The 20,241-nt window shown below is 40.1% G+C and overlaps 1 protein-coding gene across 1 annotated transcript; it reads left to right on the top strand.

Moving 5' to 3' along the window:
• Window positions 1–1,049: 1,049 nt before the first annotated feature.
• On the top strand, window positions 1,050–18,132 carry LOC111875257. The gene is made up of 8 exons (XM_023871334.2): window positions 1,050–1,275; window positions 7,003–7,112; window positions 7,917–8,012; window positions 8,731–9,081; window positions 9,510–9,648; window positions 11,929–12,059; window positions 12,463–12,700; window positions 14,841–18,132. The coding sequence occupies exons 1-8, from the start codon at window positions 1,213–1,215 to the stop codon at window positions 16,977–16,979; spliced, it is 3,267 nt and encodes a 1,088-aa protein (XP_023727102.1). The 5' UTR covers window positions 1,050–1,212; the 3' UTR covers window positions 16,980–18,132.
• The last annotated feature ends 2,109 nt before the right edge of the window (window positions 18,133–20,241 follow it).

The following is a 20,241-nucleotide window of genomic DNA, read 5'->3' on the forward strand; positions in this document are numbered from 1 at the left end:
ACGAAAGCGGAACAATATTACTCTTCGAGGAAACTTGAAATGTACAGAAAATTTGAGTAGGAAAACGTGAAATGAAGAAACCATTTGAAAGACCAAGGCATAGATAATATTAAAATGGACATCAGAGAAATAATGTTTGTGGGGGAAATGAGCTTCATAACTTGTACTCTTCTCCAAATATGATTAGAATTATCAAGTCAAGGAGGATGAGGTGGGCAGGTCATGCAGCACGAATGGGGGAGCCGAGGAATGCGTGTAGGATATTGGTGGGAAAGCCAGAAGGAAAGAGACCACAAGGAAGACCAAGGCGTAAGTGGGTGGACAATATTAGAATGGATCTTACAGAGATAGGATGGGATGGTATTGATTGGATAGATCTGGCTCAGGATAGGGACCAGTGGAGGGCTCTTGTGAACATGGTAATGAACCTTCGGGTTCCATAAAATGCTGGGAAATTCTTGAGTAGCTGTAGAATTGGCGGCTCCTCCAGAAGGGCTCAGCTCCATGAGTAAGTAAGTAAGTAAGTAAGTAAGTAAGGGGAAATGAATTAGATGCGCGTTCCTCATGACAACATCCAGCAGTGGTGGCCGTTTTTGAACAAGGTATTGGAACGTCGTATTTCATAACACGCGGGGAATTTCTTGACAAGTTTCCCCAAGAACTATGGTCCATGGAGGTAGTAGAGGAACTTGGAGCTAAAATTGAAAATATGACCATGATGACAGGGCCAAAAATACTCGTCAAAGTTGGCAAGGGATTTTTAAAAGTCACGATTTCGGTCATTAAATCGGATGCAGATTTTAAGGATCTTATTTTCATCGTACAGTAACTTAACTTCACACCGAATGACAAATAATAGGTACATCGCCAAGAGATTCAATCAAAAATACGAAGCTATTATGTGAGCTGAATGTTACAACGCAATGAAGGAATTCCACCACGGCTTGCTTCGCACCAGCAGTGATATTTTGCACGATGGGTCGGAGCTACTGCGATGGGTCGATCCCTCGCTGCATTCTCGTCGATATCTACAGGACCTGTAGGTCGACAACTATAAGCAACTAATGTGAGACTGTTGAACAGTTGTCACGAAGCAATAAAAATCTGATATTATTTCCACGGAAAGCACATGATAATAATTTAGAGTCAGTGTATTAATGTTTGCCTCTTTTAGTTTTTGAAATGTATTTGTAAGAGCGAACTTAAAATTAAATGCAGAATATAATGGCAGGAGTATTTGGCTACGGTCGTGAAGCAGTCAGAGTGAAAGTCAAGGTACTATTCAAGTATTGTACACGCGAAGTGTTTGAATAATATGGTTTGCGTAACATATTGTCTAAGATTGAACTAGCTTGTAGTTAGCGTAGGAAGTTATCGGTACTTGCACGAAGGCTAACGTTTCTGACTACCTGACATTTACTTCTGTATACATTAAATTTAAATTCCATTTTTTATACTGTTAATATTTTTTTTTGCTAATGACATGTGATGGTAAAGGAAAGCCCCTTTTAAAAATTCAGATATGTTGGTAGTGTCAGCCAGCAAATGCTGTATGATGATGTAACATTACACTCTTATTTGGGATTATAAATAATGCACCCTAACAGTTGAATATTGTATCATTATTTTTTACTAATGAACTGTGACATTCAATTAGCCAAGCAAGAAACCAGCATGAAGTAGATATCAGCTCTGCTACATGGCATATCACGGAAGACAGTCACTATATTTATTTATTTATTTCTCATCACAGCGATAACACCTAGGCAGCACAAAAATGTACATTCCTTTGTGTATGTTACAAAGTTGTCAGTGCTTTTTGATACAAACTGGAAGGGTAGAAGAAAAACAGTAAGAACAAGAAGTAAGCATAATAAGTCATATGTTGTTCAGGAAAATATGCCTGCTAAAGGAGAGAGACTTATTCCAGATTAGTTTGGTTTGGAAAGACTTTCAAAGGCAAAGAGAAAAGCATATACTTGCCTTGCTTCATCAGCTGAGCAGCCAGCAGAGGTGTGTTATTCTTACTTGCATTTAAAGAGAAACTTGTAACAAATGAAACTGGCAATTGATGCAAGAATAGGTGGGTCAGAGTTCTGTGGGAGTAAACATGAAAGAAGAAATCCACTTTTTCTGAGGGAGAGGACTATATTTCTTCTGCGTGGTGGGTCATGAAAAAGGAACAGCAGTTGAAGCGAGCATGTCTTAAAACAGTAATCCACTACATGGGGCACAGTGTGATTTAATACAAATGTGGACTGTATCATTATGGAATTTTAGGTATAGAGGTATTCATCCTTTCTTTGCTGAGGTTTTTTTTGGGCTGCTTTAGAGCGAAGAAGGTCAGAGATGTACAGTACTTATGTAACTTAGAGATTTAAAGTTTATTAGTTATTTATGTGCAAGTGAAAGAAACAAAGAATTGTTAGTTGATTTATTGTGTTTTGGCTTGATCCTCCCCATGCTTGATGTCAGCTGTTTCATAGGAACAGTTTTGACAAATTATGTGATTGGTCTTGTCTCTGCAAGGAGGTTTCAAACCTTGACAGTGATGTAGGGAGTCTTCCTCCTCGCCACTAAATATAACTCCGCTCTGAGAGTAATCCAGTATTAAATTGTTACACTAATTTCAAAGGTCAGCTGTTAGCTACTTCATTACAATTTATGTTGCAACTTTTCACTTTTCTGAAATAAGTAATGAGGTAAAGTTTTCAGTTACGTGAACATGTACACATACATATGCACGTATACTTGTAAAAATGTTTTTCTGAATGATTTTTAGATTGTGCTTAGAATAATGATGGCCATTGGGATAGTCGTGGGTTCTCTCAGATATATATATATATACAGGGTGTCCCAGGAGGAATGTGCCAAACTTCGGGAGGGTGTTCCTTATGTTAAAGTATGCCGATATAACCCAAAACACCTATGTCCAAAGTTGAACGGTTACGGAGATAATGGCCCGAGAAAAGTGTGGTCTTCTAGCGGGTCCACGGATTATACCTATCAGCTGAGAGGAATTATCTCTGTTTGTCCTTGACTGCCGTGATTCATCCTATCCGTGCTTATGGAGTTGGCTTTATCAGAACGCGCAGTCAGCACGTTACGTCATCGCTTACCATTCATGTGTCATGTACAGTGCTTGGAACTCTTAACGACAACTTTGAGATGGCATGCGAGTTTTTTGTACTTCAATTTTATGGCTTCATGTCACTCACAAGTTAGTTTGATGTTACGTACATTATTAACGTTACAGAATCCACATATTCCTGCCAGTTTTAATATCTATTTTGTAATCAACAAGTGTGTAACCCCGGTCAAAGTTTGACACTTCTCTGGCCATTATCTCCGTAACCGTTCAACTTTGGACATAGGTGTTTTGGGTTATATCGGCATACTTTAACATAAGGAACACCCTCCCGAAGTTTGGCACATTCCTCCTGGGACACTCTGTATATATATATATATATGTGTGTGTGTGTGTATTCCTGTAAATTTTGGCATGTTGTAACATAGGAGATTAACAGAAAATTAAAAGGCTGAATCTCAAATGCTTGGTTTTACTGGAGAGAGATATGAAGTGGAATTTATGGGACTAGGAGGAGTCTATGGGGGAGATGTGTCAGTAGACATTCACTTGTCCCAGCCACACATTATCATACCATTGAAAGTTTAAAATGTCTGTAAAGATAATTCAGAACTATAAATATTTTCCTATTTTTGATTCTGAAAAGTTGTTAATAGAATGAAATGAAACAGTTGTGTACTGTTTCAACATAAAGGGCTTGTGAAACTACAGGTATTTACATGGCATGGAAGGAGATGGAATGGGGATTTCCCCAACACAAAATGACTTAAACCACTTGCTTCGGCAATTACATACCGAGCAGATTTTCCCAGTATATCCAGATTGTATTCAGCATTGATCCAACTCAGTCTCAGCTGCAGCGTCTTATTATATTGAGTTGTTTTCAGTTGCTCTGCGCAGGTGCCAGGATAGTGCCATGAAACAGGCCACACTCACTTCCTGCGCTCTCAAGTGTGACACATGAATGGACATCACAGAATGTTGTGAGTGGGTATCACTTGTGCATCATATTCTGGAGGTCCAAGGTTAAAATCTCTGCCCAGAGACCAGCTATCCGTACAAAGGTTCTTTGTGGTTCTCCATAGTGTTTCCAATCAGATGCTGGGATAGTACCTCAAATTGGGCCGTGACTGCTGCCTTCTGTGTTCTTTCCAATTTGTTAGTCTCTAACCATCCTACCAGTCAACACTGACAGTAAATCATAAGTAAATAATGATATCATACTTAATTTAATGCTGAGTAGGTTCTACTGGTTATAAACATCTTAAGAATGCCCCAGTCCTCCGGGTGCATCGTGTTGCGTTATGCGGAACTTACGGTCAGTCAGATCATGTTGGATAGCACACAGCTTCAATCTGAACTTCAGAATGACGGAACTGACCTATAAATCTAAAAATGTTACACTTCCAAATTAAGTATTACTTGAAGAATACTATCTTCTGGGGTGTCATACCAGATAGACAGTAGAAGTTACCAGACTACGCGGTATCACCAGAGTACAGTACTGTTCATAGTCACCTCTGTGAGAACATGACATGTGAAATAGATCTTACTACTTTCATGTCTTTTTTTAAGGGTCATGGATAAAATGACATTTTTAATTGTTTGGCTTTTGGTAATGGATACTTATTTTTGTTATCATGATCCTCATAGCTAAGTCTCTTTAGTGAATAGGCTATATGTTGCACAATCAGAGGATCGAGATGTGATTCCTGGTAGAAGCAAAGATTGTTCTGTTCACCAGTGCTTGCAGACCAGCTCTTGACCCACACAGTGGGTACGCTGGGCTTCTTCCCAGGGGGTATAGAGTGGGGCATAACACTGACAACACTTGACCATCCAGTGCTGCAGATTAAGAAAAGCAGGAGCTACACTTTTACAAATGGGCCAATGCTTAAAGTGGGTCAGTTACCCTTTACTTACCATTCCTTGAGAGGCATGTATTGTGGAAACAGTTATCTCATCACAAGGACGATAAAGAGGTTGACTTTCAGGCTAAAAAGTAGGACAAGAACAGCACAAAGTTGCCCGTTCATTTATTATAAGGTTTTTTGTTAACAATGCTGCCTGTATTTGAGGCTATATAGCATCAAATGGAAAGACGTTTTAATGAACAGTGAATTGAAATGGGTGTGGAAGGAAGTGATGATGTCCTAATTTGAGGTGTGTTTCCTGTAAGTGGAGTGTTTCATTTTTAAATATTGTTAAGATAAATTTCAGGTTCAAAGGGTTAAAACTGCAGTATTTGGGGATGTGATACTGTGCAGTCTGGTAGATAGATACTGATGTTTCTGATGTTTATGCTACATACTTCCTCCTTCACGGTTGAAGAGTTCTACCCTGAAGATGGAAGAATCAGATTCCTCCAAAACGTTTGTTGACTGTCAGTGTGCTACATGGCAATATATTCCAGAATATAGGCCCCTGATATGGTAATTGTCAGTTGCTTTAATTGCAGCCTGACTGGTAGAATATTGATGTTTCTGTTCATGTGACCACTAATCATGTTCTCTGCTTCACACTCTGTAATGGGCATACACTTCTGGCTGGAATACTGTGTGTAGTGCATCATCAGAGGTCGATCTACTGTACAACACAGCATCACATCAGGCTACAGTCACAATTCTCACACTGAAGATGACCTAAAATCTGACATGAATACTTTTGTATAATAATGATTCTTGTTGCATGTTTTCTTGCTGAGCAATGAGGTAGCAAATTGTCAACTAAACACAGAGTTTTGAAGCAAACAAATTGTGCTGTGTAGTTGGCATTTAGTTCAGTGGCAACAAGTTGTGCAGAACAAGGATAAAGAGAAGTTGGAGTGCCACTTCGGCACTTTGTTATCATTGGTGTCATTGTCAGCAAAATATCACATTTCCTTCAAGGCAGTCGGCTATAAGCAGTTGAAGCTAATTTTTTTGTTCGTAGTTCTGTTAATGTTGAGAAGCTGGAGCAGTACAGTATTGCTTGGTGAGATATGCTGTTTGCTTAAGTGTGCAGTCTTCTGGGACCTCCTGGTGGCCCATCTCTCTGTATCCATTCTGTCCTGAGGATGGAGGCAGCAGATTCCTCTGAAACAGACTAGACAGTGTAACATCCCACAAGAGGTGTGAAGCTTCTGGTGTGGCGATAGAAAGCTTTGAGTGTGGTCTCCTGAGTTCAACACCGTATAGTCTTGTAGCTGGATATTGTCTCTCTTGAACACCGTTGAGGGTGTGATGTGGCAGGTAGAATCTCTTAACTCTGTAATGGTGACTTGACAGTTGGTCTCGCTGGCCGATAATGACTGCAACCTCAGAGATGCTTTAGATGGTATTCAAACCAGGAACATGCTGCCTCCATCTTCAAGTTGAAGATTGATTGGACTGAAATTTTAACTGGCAGATAGTGTCAGGTGACACATGGCTGGCTAATGTGTCATTAAACTTAGTTGGTGTAATATTTTGTATGTTAGCCCATACATTTTGAAAACAGACATACATCTAGAAGCTGTCCATACTGCATTAAGAACCATGTTATGATAAATGGAAGTCCTGCTGTATTCTGAATGTGTTACTGAAACACTTGCTCTCAACAAGATGTTTGTTGTTAAGGCTCTCAGTGTTGAATGGGAAGGTGGTAGGTGAATGATGAATTTGAATGTATTTGGAAGGAAGTGGTTGCAGTTTAAACAAGGCACTGCCCTGTAATTTCCTTGGAGTGGCTAATGAAAACCAGAGAAAACTTCAGTTATGTGCCAGCTGAGGTTCAAACTGAACACCACCTAAATACAAGCCTAGAGCTTTACTACTAGACCAGCCTGTTCAGTGAAATATGTATATAAGTTGAACACTTGTAGCTCAGGATTCTGTGAGCTGGTTCAGATGCAACATGTTACGTGCTGTATATCAATATTGAGACTTTCCTTTCAGAAATGTGAAGGTGTCCTGCAGCCAGAGTACAGGAAGTTCAGTGTGGATCCGCAGATCACATCTTTTGAAGTGCTCCAGAGTATCCTGGCCAAGGCGTTCGATATCAGAGGGTTTGTTTCACACATTCTTTTAATATAGATTAGCTCTTAACTGTTATCACGCTCTTTCCTTGACGTTACTACTTTGTGTTAGTTGTCTAGTCAGCCGATTCCATCTGTGTCTTCCCTCTATGTGACATCTTTCCTAGCCTGTTCTTTGCAGCTTTGATCCTGGTCTGCCTCTTCCTTTATCTGTCATGTCAATATCTTCTGTAAGATTCTGTCATCATTCACCCTGGAAACTTACCAATACCAACCTGTTACATAATTTACCGTATTTGCGCATGTATAGGCCGCGTGCGTGTCTAGGCCGCAGCACAATTTTCAGACAAATTATAGAAAAAATAATTTTCTTGGAATGTTATTTCAGGAGTATTACACCCTGTATTACTAATTATGAATATAATTTTTTTTAAATGAAGTGTGATTTCGAATATTTCGAACATAAGCCGCACCCCAGTTTTCCTCTTGAATTTTTGGCAAAAAATGTGCGGCCTATACGTGCGTAAATACGGTATTAATTTATCTTTAAATTTTCTCTGATTTATTTCTGTTCCTATTCACCCTCTCTTGAGTTTCCCTTCTGTCCCTGTGTGTGTCTGTATTGAATTGAATTGAATTGAATTTATACTTAAGCAATGTACTATATGCTCTTCACCCACTGCAATGAGCTTGCCAGTGGAGTTTGATGTTTTGAACAGTGTGAATTGTTAACAGGAACCTAAACAACGTTATAAATGTACAAAAAACGTTACAATTACCATTTGCATGCAGTTGTAACTGGTTTTGTTTTGATTGTGCTGATCTCTATTCCAGGGAATTCACTGTTTGCTACAGAGCATTTGATGACTATGGGCAGGAGACATACTTATCTTTGTTATCAGACTGGGACTTGGATGCAGCATTCCTTAGGTAACAAATTTCAGCTACTGTACTCAGTAACTCCGTCTTGCTGTGTAAATCGTTACATTACTTTGAACGATTGACTTCTGTTAATGTAAGGAGCATCTGAAGCCATCAGAGCAGGTACCTCAATATTGCAATTTGTTTGCCATTCTTTTCATTATGATGGTAAAATTGAAATTGTTTTTGTGCTTAACCCATTGACTGCCAAGGCTGGTTGGAGGTAAATGCACTAAGATTACGTTGACATGACTGTACAAACAGATCATGTGAAAGCCTTTTCTTTCCTCTAATTTTTTTATTTTAAGAACATTCGTGTAAATACAGAAAGGGCCTAGGCAATGCCCATTTGGCCCTCTGTAGCACAGTTTTATAAACAGCTTATTCTATCAGTATATTACACTTGGTATCATCTGTTGACAGAAATTCTGTATTAAGTTATGAATGCCAAGCCAATCCCTTTAGCTCTCACACTTTCAATGCAGATACCTGTAGGTGATCCGATTGGTTCGTGGTATAACAAAGAGTTGACCTACTGCTGAAGCAGCACCTGAAGATGGGAACAGGGCCAACCTCCAAAATGTCTGTGAAGTATACCCCTGACACTGGACATTGTCCCTCATAATGTTTGTGTTGTAGTCCGTCAAGTTGTTGCAGGAGTTTGTTCATTGTGTATGACATTTCTTTGGCAGACATGTTTTTGTAGCATAGAACATTTCAATTCCAGCGCTTCAGAGCCTTGCCTGTGTTTACAAGTGGATATGAAGCCATTTGAAGAGAGTGTGGACGATTGGGATGTGTTAGGATGTGCTGATGTTCCGCAAACTCAGGTGCCAGAAAACAAGCCTCAGAACCGACTGCCAGGCTTGATCTTGAACCAGGTTGAGAAGACCTTCAATATGGTGCAGAGAGCGTTGAACCTCATAGAGGAGCAGCAGCCTCCGATTTCTGATCAGCCACTCCACGCGCCACTGACGGACACAGAGTTCCACAAGTTTCTGGATCCTGTTGGTCAGGTGGTACAGTCCCGTGAGCTGAGGAAAGCCATCTATCGTGGCGGCATAGAGCCGAGTCTGAGGTATGTCTCACAGTTTGGAAATGCCCTACCAGACTGCATGGTGTCACATCCCAGGAGATAGTACTCTTCATATGAATGTTGTCTCTCCTATATCAAGCAAATCCGACACATGATATTGCAGCTTTGTGTTTCCAGCTCTGCTTTCCATTTTTTCCCTGTGTCTAGTCACTTCTTCATTTCCTTTTATTTCATCTTGATTTATATATACATTCCCAAATGTGGTTTCCGTTTGTTATAGAACTGTGTTTCATATGTTTATGCCCTAGATAGTACACAGAGACATAAGATTAATGAATGTGGTAACCATTATCCCTCCTACTTCAGAGAGGATTACTGAGCGAGGTGACGTTGGGGGGTTATTGTTTAATATTGATATAATACCTCAATAAGCATTGGACATGTGATTTGATTATTGATTTGCTTTGCAGGAAAGTGGTTTGGAAACACATTCTGAATGTGTATCCAGAGGGCATGTCTGGGAAGGAAAGAATGGATTACATGAAAAAGAAGGCGTATGAATATCAGACCCTTAGAGATTGTTGGAAAGAAATGGTGCAGAATGGACAAGTAAGTTTTTAAAACAAATTTGGATTTTCACAAAATTGAAGATTCTTGTTGTAGTCATCTGGGTTAAGGGAACATGTTGCCGTCCGGTAAGTGGGTACCAGGTATTTGAGAGCAACATGCTCGGTCCAACTTCAGGTTTGAAGTAAGCAAATACAACTCCCAAAATTCTGGTGTCAAGAAGGAAGGACTGTATAGGGGCTTTGGACTTAAATCACTTCAACACTGAAGATGGAAGGTGTATGTTCCTCTGAAAATTTGGTACTAATTAACAGACTGCAACACAGCGTTATAGCTCAGAAGACCATAATGTAAATCTTAATTATCAGTTTTTAGTGCTTTCTTGTACCAAAAGGGTTCAGAATATGGAGATGAAAAACCTAAGTAAATTTTTATACTTTTTTGTCATTCCAAATAAACTCATCACAGCTTGAATGTAGCCAAAATTAAACCTCAGCTGTTTACTTCATCATCATTTCAAATTCATTGTTCACTGTCATCAAGTCATTTGGTGCTATATAGTCTATGTTCCTGGTCTCATATTGGAATGGTCTACAAGTAAGCGAATAATAATACGTAGGTAAGTCAAATGGATATAGAACTTAAACAAATAAGAGTACTGATTTGAAAAATGCTTTTATTTCTCAACATACGAGGGTCGATCAATAAGTACCCGTGTTTGAAGACAGGTGGCGTTGCTGAGGGAATTTGGCTTTACCGTCGTGTACTGCCATCTGTCAAACGACCCCATACTAAATTTCAGACTGATTCATAGGTTAGTTTTTATTTGGCAGCCAGTTGCATCAGACGTGTTTTGTCTTTCTTGATACAATGGAGAAAGTGCAATATCGATCCGTAATTCGCTTTTTATTTTTGGATGGAAAAACATGCGAAGAAATAAAAGCGAAGTTGGATGCCGTCTATGGGGACCCTTCACCATCTATGACAACCGTGAGATATTGGTTCAACGAATTTAAACGTGGTCGTACATCTGTTTTTGACGAGGAGCGGCCGGGCCGCCCGGCAGACGTCGTTACCGAGGAAATCGTTGAAAAGGTCCATGACATGATTCTCGCTGATCGCCGAACTAAAGTGCGCGAAGTAGCAGAGGCCATAGGTGTGTCGTACGGAACGGCACTCAATATTTTACATGATAACTTAAGTATGAGAAAGGTGTCAGCCCGATGGGTGCCGCGGTTGCTCACGGTGGACAACAAGCGGATACGGCTGTCAATGTCGAAGCAGTGTTTGGACCTCTTTAAGCGAAATTCGCAGGAGTTTTTGCGTCGAGTCGTCACCGTTGATGAAACCTGGATACATTATTATACGCCAGAGACCAAGCGACAGTCAAAACAATGGATTTTTCCGGGTGAATCTGCTCCGAAGAAGGCAAAGACGGTCCCATCGGCCGGAAAGGTCATGGCCACGATTTTTTGGGATTCGAAGGGAATAATCCTCATGGACTTTTTGCAGAAAGGAAGAACGATCACGGGGCAGTACTACAGTGAATTATTGGACCGATTCGATAAGAAATTGAAGGAGACACGGCCCCATTTGGCTAAGAAAAAGGTGCTGTTTCACCACGATAACGCACCAGCACATTCATCTGGAATTGTCGTAGCCAAATTGCATGAACTGCACTATGAATTGCTGCCACACCCACCGTACTCGCCTGACCTGGCTCCCTGTGACTTTTTTCTGTTCCCCAACATGAAAACATGGCTCGGGGGAAAAAAATTCAGCTCAAACGAGGAGGTTATCGCCGAGACAGAAGCGTATTTTGAAGAGTTTGACAAATCGTATTTTTTGGAGGGGTTAAAGAAATGGCAGAAACGTTGGGAAAAGTGTATCGACCTGAAAGGAGATTACGTTGAAAAATTTAAAAAAAAAAAGTGAAAAACTTGTGTCTTTATTCCTAACACAGGTACTTATTGATCGACCCTCGTAATCTCCCTGTACATTGAGGCACTTGTCCCATCGTTTCACAAGCCCCTGAAAACCAGCAGCATAAAATTCTTTGGGCTGCTGTCGGAACCAGGCGTGTTCATGTGGCATGGCCTACCTCATAATGCATGACAGGTTAGGTTTTCACAAAGTCTGTGCACGATGAGACAAGTGCTTCAATGTACAGGGAGATTATGTTGAGAAATAAAAGCATTTTTCAAATCAGTACTCTTATTTGTTCAAGATCTATATCCATTTGTAACTTACTTATTGACTTACCCTCTTATAAATGTAAAGCAGACATATGTATGAAATCTACTTGTAATTTATTGTTAATAGGTGACAGGAGACCTGGCATATGTGACCAGCATGGTACGCAAGGATGTGCTGAGAACAGATCGCCACCACGAATTCTATGCTGGTAGTGATGATAATCAAAATATAGCCTCCCTTTTCAATATACTAACAACGTAAGCATATTGGTTCATGTCAGTTTATGTCTCTTGAATGTACTAACCTAGCAACCCAGTGCCTTCAAATTTGAAGAACACGTGCATAGCAGTGATCATATATACTTTTCTGATAGTCTCTAAACTTGCTTGATCATTAATTCTTTAGTTTATGAGATCAGAGGTTTTCATGGTATGGAGAGTATTGAGGTTACCGCCTTGTGAGATATGATGTCATGTAGATAGGTACCAACGTTTCAGAGGAATGTAGTCCCCCAGCTTTCAAGGTTGAAGTTTGCCTTTGAAGATGTATGCAGTATGCTCCTCTGAAATGTTTGCAACCATCTGCCATCCTACACAGCATCACATCTCAGAAGACTGAAATCTCGTGACTGAATTGTGTCTGTGAATATTCCATTCTTAGATATGCACTGAATCACCCAACAGTAAGTTACTGTCAAGGAATGAGTGATCTTGCGTCACCACTTCTGGTGACAATGGGAGATGAAGCACACGCGTACATCTGTTTCTGTGCGCTGATGAAGCGTCTGCACTCGAACTTCCTACTGGATGGTGTTGTCATGACGCTTAAATTCCAGCATTTGGCAGAAGGACTTCTCTGTTATGACCCAGAGTTTTATGCTTACTTAAAGAGTCATCAGGTAAGCATCTGCAAAGTGTAATCCTAGGACTGTTCTCAATTGGGTTTTGTGAAGCATTAAGCATCCTTTACACAATCATGGTCTGAATGTCTTAGAAGAAGGTTCTGTCTGTTGGAAACTCACTGATTAAAAGACACAGACATGTGAGACATTTTATTTTTGTAACAGACAAGTGAGAAGCCAGTATGTGCGTATTACTGATATTTTGCATTGAAGTTGAACCATGACTGGGCCTGAGTGACTGTTCTGGCATGATGGTAGTGCTGTAGACTTCTATTTGGCAGGCAGTCACTTCAGATATTAGCTGGGAGCCAATGATGATGTCTTTCATGGTTTTCCACACTCGCTTCAAGCGAATGCTGGTGTAGTGCCTCAGGCCATGACTCCTGCCATGCATATTATTTTTGGTTCATCTGTCACCCTACCCTTTGCTACTCTGTAGTCTTGCTGATGAGAGCATCATGTAGTAACCCACAAAACAATTCATAGTAGAAGGTGTACTCCTGTATGGAATTAATCTTTCTTATTAACTTCCACTGTCTTTTAATTTCTTAAATTATCAAAATATCGAAGTATATCTTTTCTTTAACAACAGAGAGAAGTGAATGCCAGTACTTGGTTCCATTACACTGTAGGTACAGATCAGGTTACAAGGCTGAAACTATTTTTTTTTTTGTGTTTTATTAAATATTCATCATGTGGAAAGCACTGTGGTTGTAATGTTAACAGGCAATATATTCTGTTTTATGTACAGCTTGTTCAGTCAACCATTGTGAGAAGTGACAGAGTTAAATTTAAGCTTCATGTAGAATAGAATTAAATTTGAGTAATACTTATTTACTTACATACTTACTTGAGGCTACGCCATAGCTCAAGCGGTTAGTCGCTGGCTTCCACTGCGGTGGCCCGGGTTCGATCCCGGTTCTGATCAAGTGGGATTTGTGGTGGACAAAGTGGCGCTGGGGCAGATTTTCTCAGAGTACTTCGGTTTCCCCTGCCAATTTTCATTCCACCATTTGCTCCACAATCACCCACTAGCTGTGGTAGAGGGGTCATACCATGTTTCATGCTGCTGGGGGAGCAGTCTTATCAGCTTTTATCAGTGTGGGGACTACCAGTTTGTAATGTAGCATCGTGGAGTGAGGTCAGGTGTATAGTACGTTTTGTATTTACTCCTGGTCTCCATAGACAATGTTATTCGCTCGGGGAGTAGCTCTGAACGTCACCACAGCAAGGGTACAGCTTCGCGTGCTCCACAACAGCATTTACCTTTCCGCGTGGCTAAAGTTATGAGGCACTAACTGTACTTACTTATGGAGCTGAGCCCTTCTTGAGGAGAAGCCAAATCTGCTCAAGAATTTCCCAGCATTTTATGGAACCCAAAGGTTCATTGCTATGTTGACAAGAGCCCTCCACTGGTCTCTATCCTGAGCTAGATCAATCCTATCCATACCATTCCAGCCTATCTCTCTAAGATCCATAAAATATGAGTAATACAAACCAAAGTTAAATTTGACTTGTACCACTTCATGCAAATTCCATTTGAATCTTATTCAGTAGTTTCTGAAACAATTCATACAGTGTCAAAGAGATGGAATCATTTTGTACACTTTGCAGGAAGAACAAGAAAACACTGCAGTTTTCTTGAAAATGAGTAAGCTGATTAACCCTGCTTTACATGAAAGTCAGCTTGACTTTGACAGTCTCAAAAGTGTCTGATCAAACAGCAGATTTTTACGTGACATAAAATATACCACTTGTTAAGATTACAGTTGTAATTTTGAAAGATATTTTATGTATGCTGAATATTTGATGAAATAGCAAAAATAATTTCTGAAGAGTCCTATCTTCAAAGCTGTAATGCTGTGCATTCATCTGGGCCCAGTGTTTCGGAGGAACATCGATGGAGTTCTGCCGGACTGCATGGTGTTACATCCGAGAAAATGGTGCTCTTCAAAATGACCTCTGTGAGAATCTCAGCTCCAGCTTAAGAATAATTTCTGTCCATACATGATATCAGGAGTTTTGCAAAATGTCCAGATTGTTCTACATAACTTTACAATGTAAAGAAGCAGAAATGTAAATATTTTATGCTGTATATTTTGGACTTTGACTTATATTGGCATTCACCTTTCTTTAGGCTGATGATCTTCTGTTCTGCTATCGCTGGTTGTTACTTGAGATGAAGCGGGAATTTGCATTTGATGATGCCCTACGGATGCTGGAAGTGCTTTGGAGTTCGTTACCCCCTCTGCCGCCACAAAAGGAACTTCAGCTATTTGAAAAGCGGTTCTGTTCCTTGACACCAGGGGAGGCTCCTGTTCTGAAGACTCCCCGAGAGAATGCATACACCAAGGTGTGTGCATTACGGCGCCAGAGTTCTGCTGCGTCTCTTCATTCTCTTCTCACCTCTCGTCCAGTTATCCGTCACAGACAGAATCAGAGCTTGGATGAGACGTCATCTATTAAGGAGCGAAGTAAAGTGAAACCCTTCTCAAGCCTAGATGACGCCAGCATTCACATGATGACGCAACAACAAGAATCCAAGTCACATGGTGTTTCCTCATTTGAAACACTCTCAGAGCCTGAATCAGATGAGACAACCTTAAACAACCATATCAACATCACAACCACTGCCCGTAAGAGTGAAGTTCATTCTGGTAGCACAGGTGATATCATCATTCCAAAAGGGGGGGCAAAGCGAGGGTACATAAAGGACCTTAAAGAAAAGCTTTCTGGAAGTCATGGTAAGAACCTTTTTTCTTCAGTAGATAAAGGTGATACTCAAGATAGAATTAAAGATGACACACCAGAGAAAAGACAGGTGCGAGTGGTAAAGAATTTAAATGAATTTCTGAACTTTACAGCCCTTAATAAAACCCATGTTCTTCCAGATAAAGTAGTTCCTAGTACAGCAGCAAAGAAAGATTCTTCCCATGTATGGCAGGATGATGCATTAGTGAATGAATGCAATGAAAGCACTTGCTCGGGAGATGATAGTTTTCCCACAGTAACATCCCTGGAAGAGCGGGAGATACACTGTGCAAACTTTACATGTGATGATAAAGATAGAGGGGCATATTGTGATGGTAGTTCTCCAGATGATTCAACTGAGTACTTTCCCATGACAACATCAATGACCCGAGAATTGCGGCTAGAATTAGAAAACCTAGATCGCCAGGTATTTGGTTCAAGGTTCAATCACCACAGCTTTACCCTCGAAGACTCAGAAGAATTAGAGTCTCCATGCAGTGAATCCTTCCGTTCTGCTGACAGGAAAGTCCAGAAAGATTGTATAGTACCCACACAAGATACTGATGTACACAGTGACGTGACTGTCGTAGAAGAGGCTGAGATCTGGCCTGAACCAGGTTCCAAAGCACTAACTTTGAAACTGACTCAGAGCTGGCAAGAGCATGATGGTAATGAAACCCCAAAACTACCATCTGATTCTGAGAACATTAGAAGCAATGCAAGGCTAAAGCAGGCGGTTCATCACTCCAGTCCAGGCTCCACTTTAGCTGCTGGAGAGGAGATATTTGTTTGGGAGAACCCATTGCAGTGTCCAGCAACACCAGATGAGCAGGCAGACTTGGAATATGATGACGCTCATAGTGTCGCTGTTAGTGGTGGGGAGATCTTCGAAAATGAAGGGCAGTGCATAAAGTCTGTGACACCTATTAGACTGCTCCGAAGTGGCGTTGGTGTTCAAGACCAGCATCAGACTAACAATGCAACATCATTGCCAGGAGATGATGCAAGTGACAGTTCAGATGGCTGGGATGATCGTCAAGGAGATGCGTGCAATTCTCAAACTATGTCCAACAGGGGAAGTGTTTCATCTGAGAAATACAACTCCGATACCGGGCAGTCAAGGCAAAAAGTGAACCGTGAAATGTCACATGCAGTTCCATCTGCTGTGACCAACTCATGTGAGGAACTGACAGAACTTACTTTAAGAAGTTCTGTCCCTGGAGTTTCGAGCACCCGGCAGCCACTGCAGTGTTCCAGCAGTCAGTTGCCCCCTCCATCTGAGTTTGGAGGTGGTAATCCATTCCTCATGTTCTTGTGTCTGACAGTGCTCCGACAGCACAGGGATGTCGTCATGAGTAATGGCATGGACTACAATGAAATGGCCATGCATTTTGACAAGATGATCCGTAAGCACAATGTGACACGGGTTCTGAACCAGGCCAGACAGATGTTTGCTTCATATCTTCAACAACAGGCATCTCTCAACAACAACACAGTTCACCCAAACTCAGATCTCAATGTGTAAATAGTCTGCCAGCAGCGGTTTCCAACTTTATAGGTTTTCCCTCCAGTTCCTACTTTGCGTTCTCAGTTATCTGTTAAAATAGACATAGCTAGTATTGAACACCAGATGTAATCCTGTTGAGAAGTGTTCATAATGTGACTAGGCATGCTGTCAGGAAATTGTTGCTTGTTATTTAGGAAGTTATAAATAACCATATGTTATATAAAACTATTTGCATCACATGCTCATTTCATGAGGAAACTTGCATTTTCCCTTCCATTCATGATGTTCCCCTCCTAAGCTGGAAACCTCTGTTGAAGTTTACAGTTTTCTGGGGTGTGGCTCCATACAGGTTGGTAGCTAAGTGACATTTCAGAGGAGCTTTGCTGCTTCCATGTTCAGCGTGAAGATGGAGGCAGGAAGTTCCTTCAGAATATTGGTACTTAGCTACTAAACTACACAGTATCACTTCCCAGAAACCCCATAGTCTTAATATTACCCTCCATGAGAACCTCAAACTTCACGTCTGTTTTAAGTTTCATTGCACCGGTTCATATCCTTGGGCAATGCAGTATTATAAAACCACATTGTGCCATGTTTCCAGTACTTGCATGTATGTTTCTGTAACAGTTGAGAGATAGAACTTCAATCATGTCATAATCTCTTCCACATTATACAGACATTAAGTCCATAAGGTCAATTCTGTCTGGTACAGTTGTACAGTGATTGTTTCTCCTTCGAATAAATTGATTCATTTTTGTGATTACATCTTCTAGGATGTGACATTGTGTACTTTCTGCTCTGCTCTTCTGTGCTGTTCTTCCAAAACATTGGTACCAGTGTACTGTACTACATGACTTCACATCATAAAAGACTGTAATCATAATACTGCTGCGGGAACCTCAAATCTTGTATGGTTTATTTCTGTTACCAGTTGTCGGACTGTAAGATGGCCCAAGCCTATCATACTTTGTGCTCTTTACACTTTTCTTTACAAATTTCTACCTCACAGAATGAGAGTAATTTCTTTTTAGATTTGCATGTAGGTGGCACTGTTTTCTGGAAAGATTAGTTTGCCATGTCTACAACATTTTATTGCCACTGTCCCAATTCATTACATCTTGTAGTGTTTCATGTCATAATGACTGAAATAATACTTCATTCCTTTCTGTAATGCTTCAGTCATTTCATTAGTAGTCCCTTGTCTTCTGTGATGTAATGCCATATGGTCTAGGACAGGCATGTCCAACGCGGCGATTGCGATCAACCGGTTGATCGCAGGACAATTTTTGGTCGATCTCATAGGCCTATAAGGAAATTATATGTGAAAAGCATGTAAATTCACTTGTAATATAATATGATTATATTCAGATTTTGAAGGGAAAGTACGTATTAAAGTAGTCTGTACTTTCAGTGTATATTGCTTTTAGAACAAACATCATGCGTCGTGTTATTTCTACCAATATTTTTGCTTAAAGCGAGGTATGAAGATAGGAGGGGGTAGTAGATCACTGGCAGTTTTGACACTAAAATGTCGATCACAACCTGTTTGAAGTTGGACATTCCTGGTCTAGGAAATGGTTACTGATGTTTAGGACGAATGTAACTCTTCCATATTCAGGGTGAAAGGACATCTGCCATGAAAACTGAGATGTAAGTTGCTCCAAAATGTCGGTGGCTGTGTATCAGACCACATCATGTCGTCTTAGAGCAGTCTTAGTATTCACTGCCATGAGAACCCCAAGTCTGGTACAGGCTGTGTTATTATTTTATATTAATTTAGAAAGACTTAATTTGTTAAAAACTTTCTGTCAATGCAGAAATTATGAAAAAGAGGTGGATAACAAAATTTCAATTGGAGCTAACTCCTGGTACCTTAAAATATGTACTCGTATTTTAGATGTACAGTTAAGAATGGGATGGTTTCGGATATATTTATGCATGCCTTAGGCATTAATAATGATAGTTAGGTTAGGGAAAGAGTGAACACACATTTCCCCCCACCCATCTGTCTAGCAGCTTGCCTTCCTCCATTCTGAATTGTTACTTGTGTTCTTGTGATCAGCCCATCTATAGGTTCCCTGTCTTTCCCTTATCTCTTCTTGCTGATATTGGCAGTGGAAGTGTGCAATGTAAGTAGTGTGGGGAGCAGGCAGCTGACTTGGACCCAAGTGTAATGAAAGCTAAAGCTCTTGTGGCCAGAAATGTGATACTGGCAGCACTTGTACACAATATTAATAATACAGTTCGATCAGCAGTGCAGCTGTCCTATTCTGTCTCTTTTACAACATGTTTCGGCCCCAACTGGATTATGCCCTAGTGAGGTAAAAGAAGAATGTTACAGAATTTTAAGAAAAGAAAAATAAATTTTAATAGTAAATTACAGCATATGGTAATTCAACTAATGTTAGGTTAGGTTGTGACTACAACAACATGGAATATTGCAGTTGCATATAAACTGAATGAGTGATATTCAGTGCAACATAACAGTTTTGGCAAATTAAGATGTCTGATGATATCCAGTTGGGACAGAAACATGTAAAAGGAAAAAAAAATAGTTGCATTGTTGATGAAACTGTATTATTAATATTGTGTGTAAAAGTTATAGTAATGCAACAGGATACTTAAATACAATATGATACTGGTATTTTAGAGAAGTGCAAGAGAAATTTTGTAAGGTAAATGAAGGCAGTATGGCCACACTTTTTTTCATCATGTGGGAACAAATTTGATACATCCATCCATTATTGGACTAATTTTCATAATTATAAACACTATTGTGACCTTAGACTTTTTATCATGAACACCAGAAAAGAATAATTTTCGAAATGTATAGTTCTTGCCATATTTACATGTACCATGCAGACGATATGATTAGCCAGTCTTTAAAAAACATGGATTGAAGTAAGATGGGGTGTGAAATTTATAATATGCTTTAAGATGCATTTTACATTTTAACATAGATATAACACAAGGAGGCTTGAAGATTCATATTTTTTGTTGAGAAGAATCAAAAAAGGCTTGAAACTTTTGCAACACATGGAAGTGATAAGATAGCAGTTAAGCAGCTGTAGACAATTCAGAGTTCTTCTCTGTCTGCATCACCATAGTCTCTGTTCCAGGCAACCCTTAAAGCCCTTGTCTGTCAGAGCTGTGGTCTGCATGTCAGACATTCCTGGAACCCTTCCCTAGCAGGACTCTACTCTCCATATTACATGGGCCTTGAGACATTTTTTTTTTGGATAACATCAGCCCTTTTACTTATGACATTTTATGCTTGGAA

This window comes from Cryptotermes secundus, unplaced genomic scaffold, assembly GCF_002891405.2.
Source record: "Cryptotermes secundus unplaced genomic scaffold, Csec_1.0 scaffold526, whole genome shotgun sequence".
In the NCBI taxonomy this organism is placed as follows: Eukaryota; Metazoa; Arthropoda; class Insecta; order Blattodea; family Kalotermitidae; genus Cryptotermes; species Cryptotermes secundus.

Bases quoted from the DNA above. Each gene is read 5' to 3' on its own strand.
- LOC111875257 (XM_023871334.2), top strand. From the start codon at position 1,213: ATGCAGAATATAATGGCAGGAGTATTTGGCTACGGTCGTGAAGCAGTC. The intron at 7,113-7,916 runs GTTTGTTTCACA...TCTCTATTCCAG, and splicing joins AAGGCGTTCGATATCAGAGG to GGAATTCACTGTTTGCTACA. The intron at 9,649-11,928 runs GTAAGTTTTTAA...TATTGTTAATAG, and splicing joins AAATGGTGCAGAATGGACAA to GTGACAGGAGACCTGGCATA.